The 14634-nt window shown below is 55.7% G+C and overlaps 1 protein-coding gene across 1 annotated transcript in view; it reads left to right on the plus strand.

The window, feature by feature from the left end:
* RIN3 (Ras and Rab interactor 3) overlaps nucleotides 1-13937 on the plus strand; it is a 123799-nt gene extending 109862 nt beyond the window's left edge. The window contains exons 8-10 of the mRNA XM_053889724.1: nucleotides 3756-3887; nucleotides 9372-9535; nucleotides 12269-13937. Of these exons, the coding sequence (XP_053745699.1) occupies nucleotides 3756-3887; nucleotides 9372-9535; nucleotides 12269-12580 (608 nt within the window). The 3' untranslated portion in view covers nucleotides 12581-13937. The remainder of the gene's footprint in view (nucleotides 1-3755; nucleotides 3888-9371; nucleotides 9536-12268) is intronic.
* The last annotated feature ends 697 nt before the right edge of the window (nucleotides 13938-14634 follow it).

The raw sequence follows: 14634 nt of genomic DNA on the forward strand, positions 1-14634 counted from the left end.
TGTGGCTGGAAGAAAGTAATCATACTGGACAGGTGTTTATGGGCCTAATTGTGGAAGGCCTTGAATGTCAGGATAAGAGATCCAGACCTGATTCTCTAAGCAGGGGGGAGCCATTGATGGTTCTTGAGAAGAGAAATAGCATGATCAGAGCTATACTCGCAGGAGATGGGTTAGTGGACAGAGTGGGTCAGAGGACAGAGACCCTGCTGGGAGGGCAGGCATAGGGAAGTAGGGCTGGAAAAAGCAAAATGTGAGTGCAGGAAGCAGTTAGAAGGAAGATTCGTCTGGGGCTCTGACCTGCCTGGCCACAGGGAACAGAGAACCCCAGAGGAAGAAGGGGACTCCCAGGCCTTGCACCCTGGGACGGGGGGCAGGGAGCTGTGGGCTCCTTGACAGAAATGGGAAAGTTTGCAGCCAGGGCTGGTTTCCAGGAAATGATGAAACACTTGGTTTGGCCCCTGGTGAGGGGAAGGACTCGTGGGGTGTCTGTAAAGGTCCACCGGAGCCTGGGGAACTTGGGGAGGCACCCCTTCCTGCTCACCGCTGCTGTGCCCTGCTCTGTGTCCCGGGGAGACAGAAAGGGGATGTTCACGGGTAGCTGGAGGGACAGTCGTGGGATCACGGGAGCCCTTGCAGTAGGTGGCTAAGCAGAATGTGCTGGAGACTGAGGAAGTGGGCCCCAAAGCCCTTCCTGAGCATTGGCCAGGCTTCCCAGGGAGAGCATGGGGAGACAAAGAAACACATGAACCACATTCTATCCCCCACAAGGCACAGAGCTGCAGTCCGGAGGGCCTCTGAATCCTAAACTGAGGGCCAGAGCTGGACCATCCTTCTTGCTGAAAGTCACTGCCCCCGGAAGCAGAGCTTCTGGCCCTTAGAACTATAGACATTTGGGGCTGAGTAAATCTTTATGATGGAGGGTTGTCCTGGGCATCGCAGGTGCCAGTAGCACCCCCACTCTGATGTGACAACCCAAAAGGACTCCAGATACTGCCAAGTGGCCCCTGAAGGGCAGAACCACCCCGGCGGAGAACCACAGCTCAAAAGCAAATTTGCTTGCCTGATTGTATCCCTTGGTGAGCTATTAACACAATACCAGGATGAAATCAGTGTTCTAGGAGGCACAGTAAAAATTCAATCAGCTCTAAGCCGGTGCGTGAGTTATAGGTGCATTCCAAAAGGCACAGGACTGTTTCACATCAGTTCCTAACTCGTAACTCAAACAAGAAAAGAATCTCCTGTAGGCCAGGATTCTAATAATTAAATTATCAGCATGAAAAACATCTCCCGGCACAAAATCTTTCCCCAGGAACTCGTTGGTTGTGTCTCCTACTTATAAAGGTTTAGGGGAGAGCTTTCTCCAAAACAGACTAATTTTGTGTAGGGACGGGACAGGAATTTTGAAACAAATAACCAGAGAGCCTCGGAACACAGAGCTGCAGGGGTGCCCGGGTTGGCTCAGACAGTTAAGTGTCTGATTCTTGATTTCGGGTCAGGTCATGATCTCATGGTTCATGGGTTTGAGCCCTGCACCAGGCTCTGTGCTGACAGTGCGGAGCCTGCTTGGGATTCTTGCTTTCCCTCTCTCTCTACCCCTCCCCCCCTCAAAATAAGTAAATAAACATTAAACACACACCTGTGCGCACACACACACACACACACAGAACTGGAATGGGAAGAAGGCATTTCCATGGGAGCATGTGGGAGTGCTATGGGTAAATCCTTAAATCCTTGTATAGAATTCTCACCAAAATCCTATGGGATGTCGTGTAATCTGTGGCACATCATGCATGACTAGAAATACAGGCTCAGAGAGGTCAAGCAGTTAGCCCAGGTGACACAGCTGGTAAGAAGTGCACTGAGGCTCACACTCTGGGTCCGACTCTGCTTTTCAGTGCTGTGTGTTACCAACCCCTTCAGCCTGTTTATTTCACAGGTGGGAAAACGGAGGCCCCTTGAGACAGCAGAACAGAGACGTCAGTAATAGCTCACTTTTCCGTAGCACTTTACAGGTACCAAACACTTTGCTGTTTTGCTCACCTTATTCTCTCAAAAACCCCGAAAGGCCATCAGGGCTCGTGCTGCTGGCCCCATTTTGCAGATGTAGGAACTGAGTGTGGCCAGGAAGCCGGCCACAGGGCACACTGTTCTCTGGGAAAACGACCAAGGATGGGTTGTAAGCAGAAGGGGCCCCCATGGGAGAGACATCGTCAGAGGCCCCCGCGGTGCCAGCACTGTACCGTGGGGAGCGTGGAGGACATAGGAGGAGCGCGCTGGCCTGTGCTGGAGAGGCGTGGACACACGGAGCCCACGGAAGCGCGGCTCGATCGTGCCTCCCGGCACCCAGGGGTGGGCGGCCTGTGCAGGCACGGGCAGCGGGACACAGGGCCTCCGGAGGGGCTGCTAAACTCAACACTGAGCTTCCACTCTTCTCAAACCTCTGTCACACCATATCTTTTACTCACATCTTTCTGGTCCCTGCTGGAATCCAGAAAAAATCAGGTCTTATTACCTGGGCAGGTGACACCCAAGGAATAGGGTGGTTAGTACGAGGGCTTAAGTGAATGAATGAATGAATGAATGAGCGAGCAGGTGGGCCCTTATGAGCAAGACTCCTCCTGAGGCGCCTGAGGGGCTCAGTCAGTTAAGCATCTGACAACGGCTCAGGTCATGATCTTACAGCTCGTGGGTTTGAGCCCCGCGTGGGGCTCTGTGCTGACAGCTCGGAGCCTGGAGCCTGCTTCCGCTTCTGTGTCTCCCTCTCTCTCCCCCTCCCCCACTCACGCTCTCTCTCTCCCTTCAAAAATATATAAACATTAAAAAAAAGAGGGGGGGGAATGCCAATGTGCCAACTGAGGGACTCCAGGGGATTCTGTCCTTGTAGGAATTCTTCCCTCCACATCCAGCCCGTGCCTTTGTATTGCCAGTCAGTCACCAGAGCCATCCCGGAGCCCAACAGGGAAGGCATCTCATAGGCCCACTGTCCACCCTTGTCTCTTCCCCAAGGCATCTATTATTGTCAAGATCCTCTGAACCATGAGAACATCTCCCACAAAAGCAGAAGTGATGAGTTATTCCTTTCAGAGGTATTTACGTGTTAAAAGAACCCCTCAGGTCAGGGCCCTGCTTAACCCAATACAGTGAAGGTTGAATGGTGGGATTTCCAACCACGGAGTACTGATTGAGGGAGGGCTTTCTGTTTTGCAGATGCAGAGGGAGAAGTTGTTAAAAGGGACAGGGGACCCTCCCGAATACGTCACTGTTAGCTGCTTCTGGGTGGCTTCCTGAATAAGTGTGATATGAACTTGACTGTCAAGCAAGCAGCGAGGGTGGGAGGCACCTGGCTGGCTCTGTCCGTGGAGGGTGCAACTCATTCTCAGGGTTGTGAGTTCGAGCCCCACGTTGGGTATAGAGATTACTTTAGGGATAAAATCTTAAAAAAAAAAAAAAAAAAAAAAGCAGCCCGGGGCATTGAGGGGGAAGAGCTGGGGAAGAGGGAGGGGTTGGGACTTGACCACTCCGGTGGAGGGTGGCTCTCTCAGTTCCTTGTTCCTAACCCTGGACTGTGTCTCAGACATCCCTGAGAAGGCTGGTCCCAGGTTGCCCCTGTCCTGAGTCATAAGAAAGCTGCAAGGTTCCTCTTCCAGGGGAGACCGGCCCCCACCCAGCGAACCGCTGTCCTCTTCCCGAGGGCAGAGAATGGCTCACAAGGAGAACCTCACACTCACTACTTTCTGCACCCTCTCCCCTCCCAGGGAAGCCCTACGGCGCAGACGACTTCCTGCCCGTGCTCATGTACGTCCTGGCCCGCAGCAACCTCACGGAGATGCTCCTCAACGTGGAGTACATGATGGAGCTCATGGACCCTGCCCTGCAGCTGGGCGAGGGTGAGTCCCCACCCCAGGCCCCTCTCCAGGCTGCCAGGGTCCGCTGCACAGCCCGACAAGCAACTTCCCGGATGCCAGATTCCACTGAGCCCCGAGGACAAGACACAGGGCCTGGACACGGGCCCTGTCCTGCGGGAGCTCACAGACCAGCAGGGGAGCTGGGCCAGTAAAGAGACCCTGTCACCACTGCTTGACGGATGCTGGAATGATGGGAAGTCCCCAGTGTATAGGCGCGCGGGGCCCAGGCTGTGCAGTCAGGGAGGGCTTCCAGGAGGAGGTGATACCTGAGCTGAGTGTTGAGGGCTGGAGAGGAGCCAGACCGTGAAAGAAGTGGGAGAGGCATTCTTCACAGAGAGAACAGCATTTGCTGGTAGCATAAAAGATGAGGCTGAATCAGTGGGTGGACCCATCAAGGGGAGGAGTCTGAGCAGGGAATAATGATCAGTTCTTAGACAGGGGTGGCCCTGGGAACTGTCGGCCCCCTCCTCATTCAGCCGTGGCCAGGTCCTGTGTCCGTCAGAGAAGGTTACTGCTGGGACATGGAACCTGCACTCCCGAATAGGATGACGGCAGAGGCATGTTTGCTCACCCCATGCTCAGTTTCCCTTCCCCTTTCCTCCTTCCCACCACTTCCCCCCCACCCACTTTGCCTTGGCCACTCCTCCACCAACAATCCTTGAGGTGCAGACAGCCCAGATATCAGCTCTGACATGTCAGCCCCAAAGGACGAAGTGAGACTCTCGGGGCTCGAGTGTCCCCTTTGGGCCTTGTGGTTCTTGAGATAAGCTGGCCCATTTACATCTGTTTGCATTTTTAGCGTGTGTTGGCCTCTGGGGTGACAGTGTGACATGGCTGGTTCTGTGAGTTCTTGGAAACTCAGGGGAGCGTGTAAAGCCTTGAAGTTTGCTGTCCCATATAACTTTGACTAGGGCCCTGGGACCTCCGGAGCTATTTTTTCTCCTCTTCAGTTAAAAATGTTCTGCAGTTAACCCTGTGTCGGGCTCCACTCTGGGCATGGAGGCTGCTTAAGATTCTCTCTCTCCCTTTCCCTCTGCCCCTCCCCCACTCATGTGTGTGTGCACTTGCATGGGTTCTCTCTCTCTCTCTCCCTCTCTCTTTCTCTCTTCTCTCAAAAAAATTCTGCAGTTGTAACAACCTGTCTTCCAGAGGGTGTAGGAATTCAGTGGAAGCCAGGCTTCCTTAAGCAGTGCTTATCTGCTGTCCAGTACATCCATCCATCCCTCCATCATCCACCCACCCATCTATCCAATCTATCTATCCATCCATCCTTCTATCCGTCTATCCACCATCCACCTATCCATCCACTCACCCGTCCACCCATCCATCCATCATCCACCTACCCATGTATCTCTCTGTCCATCCATCCATCATCTACTCACCCATCATCCACCCACCCATCTGTCTATCCATCCATCCATCATCCATCCATCCATCCATTCATCTACCCATATACCTACCCACCCACGCATTCATTCATCTACCCATATACCTATGCACCTACCCATCCACCCACCCTTTCTTTCATCTATCCATCCATCCATCCATCCATCCATCCACCAGCCCACCTATCCATCTTTCAAATTTTCCACCAAGGGCACTGCTGCTGATGTACCTGGGAAGAAATCACTTACAAATCCTATTAAAGAACTAGCCCCAACCCCATAGGTTTTTTAAGTGTCTTAGAGACAGTGTTGGAGAAAAACACTTGAGGGGTGGAACAATGGAGCTAGACCATGGGGCTCTGCCATGGTCTGAGTCCTGGCTTGCTCTCTAGCAGTGGTCAGCCAAGCCTTGGCCACTATGACTCCTACTCCCTTCTCAGCCTGAATCTTTATGGCCAAAGGAGGCTCCAGGCCAGGCATAGCGGCTGAACAGGGAGAGGGCAGGGACGTCCTTGGCCCAGCTACCCTCTCCTAATGGGCCTGTGATTCCCACCACAATCCTGCCATGGCCTCCTAGGATCCTTCTTTCTATTCCTGAGGCTACCCGGGGTTTGGGTAGGAAAGCAAAGGTCCTTCAGGCGGGAATGCTGGTCTATTCTGGGCTATGTTAAGTGCTTTTGAGACGAGGCAAGTACCAGTAAATACATAAAGGTCTTAGTTTACAGTTTCTGACCCAAGGCTGCCTGAATACCCTGTACCCTGCCCTCTTTCAAACTTAAGTAGTCAGTCTCTGGCTCCATGGGAAGATTTCTTTTTTTTTTAGAACCTAGGTCCTTTTTTTTTTAAGGTTTATTTTTTTAATTTTGAGAGAGAGCGAGCACAAACTGGGGAGAGACAGAGAGGGAGAGGGAGACACAGAATCTGAGGCAGGCTCCAGGCTCTGAGCTATCAGCACAGAGCCCAACGCGGGGCTCGAACCCACGAACCCTGAGCTGAAGTCAGATGCTTACCCAGTGGAGCCACCCAGGCACCCCAACGTGGGAAGATTTCTAAGGAATCCTTGAGGTGTTTGCTGGAAGTAAAGAGGCGGGCAGGGCACACACAGCCTTGCCATGCACTGTATACAGCCCCTTCCAGCATCCCTTCCCGGCCCCCACCGACATTGGTGACAGAGCCTGCCCATGGCAGCTCTGAGGCCCAGAGGACCAACTTTACGTCATGCTGCATACACCAAGAGGCCTCCCTGTACCTCTCTCTGTTCCTACTCTGATAGTCAAGGTGGGAAGTCCCAGCACCCAGGACAGGCCCGGCCTCATAGGCGAGGCCTCCGGTAGTGAGATGATGTGGGTGTCTTCAGCTTGGGCCGGGGCATCCACCCTTCAAGTCTGACAGCCAGCAGACCTTCATCTAGAAGTAACTGGGCCGAGGGGCAGAGGGACAGAGCGCGAGGGGGACAGCGTTCCTACGTTTCCCCAGCTTTGCCGCCTGTCCTAACTGGCTGGTATGGCACACAGGGTGCTCCGTTCCCAAAGCCCCTGAGGCTCAGGTACAAAGAAGAGCCTGCCTTTCAGGGGGGTGGGTGCTCTGAGGAGCTCAGAGATGCCTGGGACGGGGCAGGCTCTCAGGGAGCCCCCACTCTAGAGAACGTCAGTTCCTCCATCTTAAGAGGAGAACTAATACCAGTGTAGTAAAAAGAGCGGTTTGCAGGCTGGATTTCAGCCCCGGTTCTGCCTCTGATTGGCTGGAGACCTTGGACAAGTCCCGTAACGTCTCCGGCTTGGGAAAGCACATGTGCTGGGCTAGATGTGGGGTTTTCACACTGTCTGGGTGCCCCAGCATCCTGCATTCAACCAAAGGCCTTGCGAGTCTGATTGCATTCTTTGAGACCCTCATGTTCTTTCAGCTGGTTCTGAGTGCTGCTAATTTGGTAAAAAGACCGGTGATTGGGTCCTGCTTTCTTTGAAGCAGGCTTATCAGGCATGAGAGATCAGGGACTTCCTGTAAGAAGTAGAGAGCGCCTGAACATTGGGCTGATCGGATCCCAGCCTCCTTCTAGCCTCTCTCTCTGCAGCTCCCACAAATCTGGGCAAATACGGGCAGACGGGAGACCCTGGCAGCTGCTGTGCACGTGGCTGGAGCCAGCTCAAAATCCAAACCTCTTCTAGAAGCACCCCCATGGTCCCCTTTGCCCACATCTCCTCTGCACTGATTGACAGCTGGCCATGCTGTGCAAATATCTTTTTTTTTTATTAAAAAAATTTTTTTGGGGGGCGCCTGGGTGGCTCAGTCAGTTGGGCATCCGACTTCGGCTCAGGTCATGATCTTGCGGTCCATGAGTTCGAGCCCTGCATCGGACTCTGGGCTGACAGCTCAGAGCCTGGAGCCTTTTTCGGATTCTGTGTCTCCCTCTCTCTCTGACCCTCCCTTGCTCATGCTCTGTCTCTCTCTGTCTCAAAAATAAATTTAAAAAAAAAAAATTTTTTTTTAATTTTTTAAACGTTTTTAACATTTAACATTTTAACATTTTTTTTAATTTAAAAAATTTTTTTTAACATTTATTCATTTTTGAGAGACAGAGTGTGAGTGGGGGAGGGACAGAGAGAGAGGGAGACAGAATCCTAAGCAGGCTCTATGCTCTGAGCCATCAGCACAGGGCTTGATCTCACGGACCATGAGATCATGACCTGAGGTGAAGCTGGACGCTTAATCAACTGAGCCACCAAGGTGCCCCTGTGCAAATATCTTAAAAGGGGTAGTGAGTTTTCTCCATCAAAGGACAACACTCTCCCCAAAGGGAACAACCAGCTCCCAAACTCACGGCGGGAGGGGTTGCCTGCCACCTAGTGGTCCTGGCAGGCACTGCATGGCATGGCCCCAAGTCAAGGGGAAGTTGTCTGGGAGAGGGTGAGAAGCCTCTAGAGCATCTCCCTTAGGTCACCTAATTACCTGCATTACTCACATTTGTTTAAGCCCTGCACTCGACAGTATTCATCTCATTTACTTTTTACAACATTCTGGGAAAAGTAAATGAAGAAACTGAGGCATAGAGAGGACAGTAATTCCCCTGAGATCACAGGGTTGGCTGCTGAAGGGCACAGACCTGGACTGTGCTCTCTGACTCCAAACCTGAACGCTCCCAGTCAGTGCACTGCACTCAGCTCCTCCGTTACTAGCCAGGGAGACATGATCACAGGTGGGGACAGGGTCTTGGAGGCATGCCAGCTAGAGGAGATGGGCTCTCAGGGCAGCAAGGGCTGGGGCCCCAGGGAAGGGTGCCTGGCACAGTTGGCTTTAAGCTCAACTACAAAGGGATGCGCATGCGTGGTTTATTGGCTCTTCTCTGATACGTGATGCCAGCCCAAGTTCTGTGTTAGCTGTGACATTAGCATCACAACCTCCCCAGCCAGGGTGTGGACTTTTTCCATATGGGTGTGGAATTTGTAGACATGTGTTGGCAGCTTCATCCAATGCAACAGGCATGCTTGGGGCTGCAGATGACTCACGGTGTAACTAATAATGGTGTAAATCAGAGTAAGGGGCTGGTTCCTCTCTTCAATCAGGAAGTCCTGGGAGGGCCTCCTGGGTGGCTCAGTCGGTTGAGCTACAGACTTCAGCTCAGGTCATGATCTCAGTTCCTGAGTTCCAGCCCTGCATCCGATCTCGATCGCCGCTGCCAGGGCAAAGCCCGCTTCCGCTTCCGGTCCTCTGCCCCCCCCCCCCCCCCCCCCCCCCGTCTCTCTCTCTGCCCCTCCCCACTCACGCTCCCCCCCCCCCCGCACGTGCGCTCTCGCTCTCGCGCTCTCTTTCTCTCTCTCAAAAATAAATAAACATTAAAAAGATAAATAAGTTCTGTCCGGAAGGGGAGCCAAAGACAGTCTTGGAGCAGAGCCTGACAGCTGGGACTGGGTTGGGGAGGGGGAACGCTGGTCTTCAGGGAGCGTGTGCATTTGCAGGGGTGAGCGCAGGGCTGCAGCTCCGCAGGGGAGAGTGCTGCAGGTGCGCCCCAGGCGGCGGCGGTGGGCGGAGCTTGGAGAAGCGGGCGAGGGGTCCCAGCTCAGCCTCCACACCCTGGTCTCCGCAGGTTCCTACTACCTGACCACCACGTACGGGGCCCTGGAGCACATCAAGAACTACGACAAGATCACGGTGACCCGGCAGCTGAGCATGGAGGTGCAGGACTCCATCCACCGCTGGGAGCGCCGGCGCACGCTCAACAAGGCCCGGGCCTCGCGCTCCTCCGTGCAGGTGATGCGTGGGACTCAGGGTGGGTGGGGGCCGGCGGGACGGTCCCGCGGACGCCAATCCCATGGCCCCCCAGCCCAGGAGCCCGACATCGACGGGATACTTTAGAAAAGTCTCTCCAGGCAGCATCGGTGTTTTAGTTGAGCAGGCAAGACAGGATGGAAGGAATGAGACTTTTGTCCAACACTCCTTAGTGTCTTCAGTGTCCTAATGTCCTAGTGCCCAGCTGGGCCTGGAGATATGGACATAGTCTTGCCAGTCCCACTTTGGGGAGCCCACGGCCTGATCCACGGCCTTGCCCCTTTTGTTTCTGGACAAATGCTGCCAAGGTGCCTCTGCGCCTAGCCTGCCCCTCCAATCCAGCCACCATCCCTCCCCACCTCTCTCTAGACACACTCAGTATTCAAGCCATGGACGGCGGGAATCCTGCCTCCTACACTCTCATCACCCCACACACCCCCACGCTGCATCCGGTCAAGCTGCCCCCGATTCCCTGAACGTGCGGAGCTCCACTCCCTGGCACTCAGCCTCTGGCCCCACACTGCTGCCACAGCCTGTCCTCAGTTTCACTGAGAAGTCTTCTTTGAACGACCTCCCCACCTGTCTCCCACTCCCTATGGCCCAGGTTAGATGCCCTCCTCTGTGTTTCTTGCTGCTACTTCCCCCATTATATCCCCATGGCATATATCACACCATGTTGTGACCATCTGTGTATGAAGCCATTGCCATGGAAGGGAGGGCCCGTGACTCACATGTCTGAGGGGCCCCAAGCCCAGGGCCTGGGACAGATTGGGATAGGGGTGTGTGCAGAATGAAGACATTAAAACATCAGGCCAGGCAGCAATCCAGAGCTGTAAACACTCTACCGTCTCACTCCCTTGGCACCTGGAGCACACTAGACCTGAACCCCACCCCTGGCTTTCAAGATGGCCCCACTGTAACAGATAGAGGCCAGGCCTGGGAGGCAAAAGCCTGGAGGTCTGGACCCAGCTCTGTACTAGCTTGCTATGTGGCCAGGAGCAGTCCCTGCCCCTCTTTGGGACTCAGTGGATCAGATGAGCTCTGCCCCCCAAGTACATGTTCTAGGCTGCCAAGATGATATCCCCCACCACTTATCAATGATGTCTTGATAATATTTACCAACTGGCTTCTGGGGAGAAAAAAGGCAGCTCTGATTTTAGCTTCTGTCAATTTCCATGGTGCAAATACTCCCATCATGGCCAATTTCAGTCTACTAACTTGGGATTGCCGAACTTGGAATTGGAAAGAGATGTATGCGATTGGCTTTCTCAAGCTGGTTATGAGCCAGCGTAAGTTGGTAGAGGCGGCCTCCAGCACATCACTGCTCCCCATCCCCTCCTGGAACACCCGTCTCTCCACCAACTCTGGCAACAGGGGCTCCGCTGGCCCATGTCTGACCATGGCATTGGTCACTTCTTGCTTCTACTTTGTAGGTTCCCAGTGCTAAACCAGGCAGAGCATCAGTGCCTCTCACTGGGGAGGTAAAGCGTAAGAGAGAGGCTTGGATGGGGGATGAGGAAGCCCCGCAGCACTATTTCCGGGGTCCAGGGAGGGCACCACCCCCTGCTTCCTCTCAGCGCCTCGTCTGCACTCACCACCCTGTAACCATAGTTATCATCACTCTTAAGGCGCGGTCGCCTTGTTCGTCCTCATCATCTTCCCTATGGTCAGACAGCTGTACTGCGACCAGCCTTCCACAAGGGGGCAGCCCCTCACACACCGCTACCTACCTGCCCTCAAAGTGCTGGGGGGAAAGAGGACTCTTCCAGGCGCTGAGCTAGTTTGCTTCCTCCCAGCCAAGGTTGTAAGGGACTGGTGTCATCCCAGTTTAGAGTTGAGGAAATAGAGGCGCAGAGAGGTCAAGGTCACACAGTGCATGGGAGCAGATTCAAAGCCAGGCAGGAACTCAAGGGCCCATCCTTCCACCACCTGGTCCTCCTCTGGGGCTCTTGGAAGGTGTAGATGCTGTTCAGGTTTGTGCGTGTGTTCCTATACCCAGTCCCACAGGCATCGCCCCACCCTTGCCCGCCTAGCTCGGGCGGTGCCCCTCTCCCTCCGTCCTAAACCCGCCTTCAGGCCCAGCTCCCCTACCCTTTCACTAAGCCCCCCTCCTGCCCCTGCAACGAGGAACCTCCACCCCCCATCCCCAGGCTTTTCCAGCCTTAAGGACTGAACTGTTTCGCCAGCCTTAGTAGCTCCAGCTGCACCGTGGGCTGCTGGTCCTGGGGTCTGCACATTCGATTTTATTTATGCCAGCCTCGGTGCCCCAGCGTCGGGCCTGGGGTGGGAATGCAGGGGGAGCGTCGGGAGGAATTGTTGAGGAAGTGGGTGACGGATGAGCCCGCGGACTGGCCACCAGGGGGCGTGCTCACTCCTCATTGCCGAGACCCCGCCCCGGCTGACTCCCCCAGAATGCTCAGCCCGTTGGGAGGCGAGGCTCAGAGACAGAAGGACCTTGCCTTGCGGAGGTCACACGGCAGAGTCAGCCGCAGGTGCTCCTACTTCCAACCCCCCGACTTCCAACCCGCCCCTGCAGTCCCCCCTCTGTGTAGAGAGGAGCCGGGGGCCCAGAGAGGGCATTGGACTTGTCCGAGGCCACTCAGCCCCTCGGCGCCCGTGCAAGCTCCCGGCGTCGGGGTGGGGGTGAGACGGGATTGAGAAGGGATGCCCCCCCCCCCCCCGGTGACGCAAGACCCCTCCGTCTCCCTCCCGCAGGACTTCATCTGCGTGTCGTTCCTGGAGCCCGAGCAGCAGTCGCGGACGCTGGCGTCGCGGACCGACACGCTGGCCGAGGCGCTGTGCGCTCAGTGCGCGGAGAAATTCGAGGTGCTGCAGCCCCAGGACTACCGGCTCTTCGTGCTGGTCGACGGGCGCTGCTTCCAGCTGGCGGACGAGGCGCTGCCCCACCGCATCAAAGGCTACCTGCTGCGCAGCGAGCCCAAGCGCGACTTCCACTTCGTGTACCGACCCCTGGATGGGGGCGGGGGCCCGCCCTGCCTCGTGGTGCGGGAGCCCAACTTCCTTTGAGGCCGGGGCTCCCCCCCCCCCCCCCCCGGCCCCTCCAGTGGCAGCGTTCAAAGCCTGGCTGGCGCGGAGGCGGGCAGAATGGGCTCCGGCTCGCTCACCAAGCCCCCAACACGTGCATGCAGGAGCCCCCCATCTGAACACGCGCACGCTCCCAACGTGGATGGGATGCCCACCTGGCACACTCATTTGCAACATACCGAGCATGCGCAGGCCAACCCAGCAGAACAGCTGTGAAGATCCTGTGAGGAGCGCTCGAGGGGCCAAGTTCTTCGTTAGACAGAAGGGGAGACTGAGGCTCAGAGAGAGAAGGGACTCTCCAGCCAGCTGCGGCAAACAGAGCCCAAGCCTGGCTGCCTGTTCACTCACAGCCCTTCAGGCCGGTCCTTCCGCTCCAGCCCTGGCCCCGCCCAGTCCTGTCTTTTGTGGGAAGGGCTGACTTTCCCCAGGACTGCCCTTAGGAGGAGCGGCCTGGCCACAGCTGCCCACCGCGCCCCCAGGACGGAGCTGGATGTTTTGGCCCCTCCCAGCATCTCAGGAGCATTTCTCAGGGTGTGCGTTGAGACGACCCCCACCCCCCCATCCCTACACCGGAGACTGCCCTCAGCTACCAGTGCCCGCAGTGGCCCTCCCACCCCCCAGGTTCTGAGTCCCTCCGGAAGCAGCCAAACACCAGGCCGGCTCAGCGTCTACAAGGACAAGTTCAGCTTCAGCCACAGGAGAACACTGACGGAGCCCTTTCCCTGGTGGGCACGCCCCAGGGCTGTGGCAATGTGGCCAGAGAATTTAATAAAAGCCCTTTCAAAAATGGCATCTTTTTTCCTCAAGAGGCTTGAGCCCTGCTCAGCCGGCCAGACACCCCCCCCCCCCATGAATGCCTAACTCCCTTCCCAGATGGGGTTCAGAAGACCTCCCCCTCCTCTCTCCCGAAGGCCCTGTCTTTTGACAGAATCTGCACTGTGCTGTCAACCATCCTCCGCTCCCATGGCCGTGGCCCCTGTCTGCCCCTCGGCCTGGTCATCTGTTGCCTCCCCCACCCCACCCTTGGTTCCCGTCATTCCCACCTCTGTATCATTTCAAAAATGATCTCACACCTTCCTGCTTCTGCTTCTTATCCCTGGAATACCATTTCCTGGAGTCACTGGTCAAACTCCTATTCATCCTTCAAAGCCCATCTCCTCTAGGAAGACTCCTCTGACTTCCTAGGCTGGCAAGAGAGTCCTTATACACGTTTCCACAGCCCCCCAGGCTCATCTCCTCACGAGAGATAGCAAATTGCTCTTGTCTGTTGATACTTCTGCTCTGTCCTCCAGATTCAAACCATTCACATCTGTGTCGTCCACGCTGATTAAAAATACGTATCTGTTGAGTGCCTGTCAGCACTCTTCTAGGCCTTGGGAAACAGAGAATAAAACAGACAAAGTTCAAACAGAGCCCCAGCGTGAACGGCAATGAGCAGTGTGCCCAGGGAAGGATGGCTGGACTCGCCCGAATTAAACCCCTGGGCATCAGCCAGCTCGTTTAGCCAGTCAGCAAACAGCTGTTGGGCCCTGGGCTCTGGCTCCAGGCCAGCCCGGTGTGAGATACAAGGATTGCTTCAGGACGCTGCTGGCCGGGAGGACTTTCCAGGCTGGGGGTGAGCGTAGATGGGCAAATGTACAGAAACCGAGGGTAGCCAGGCACGGTCCCAGGTTGCCCCTCCCTCTCCTCCTCCCCCCGCTACAGGATGCAGACACCGTCCCCTTCCTGGGCTTCCAGTCCCCACAGGCCTGAGCTGAGCTTGCGATGCGGCCTTGTACCCCCAGCTGTAAGGTAAGTGCCCACCGCCTCCGACGAGGCCCGAGGCAGTTGGGGAAAGTCAGAGGGAGCCTTTTGCCCAAGGGGGGCCTCAACATGGGGTGGGTTTGGGATTCAGAGGGTGGATTGGGTCCTAGCGCAGCCCTGGGGTCTTACGTCCAGCTCCCAGGAAGGGCAGAAGCAGCCAGAGAGTTGGGCTGACGGGGCTGCTGTAAGATCAGTGCCCGTGTGTGTGGATGTGTGCAGGGCCCAGCATCCTC

The sequence above is a fragment of the Panthera pardus genome, unplaced genomic scaffold (assembly GCF_024362965.1).
Source record: "Panthera pardus isolate Hobbes unplaced genomic scaffold, ASM2436296v1 HiC_scaffold_24, whole genome shotgun sequence".
Classification (NCBI taxonomy): domain Eukaryota; kingdom Metazoa; phylum Chordata; class Mammalia; order Carnivora; family Felidae; genus Panthera; species Panthera pardus.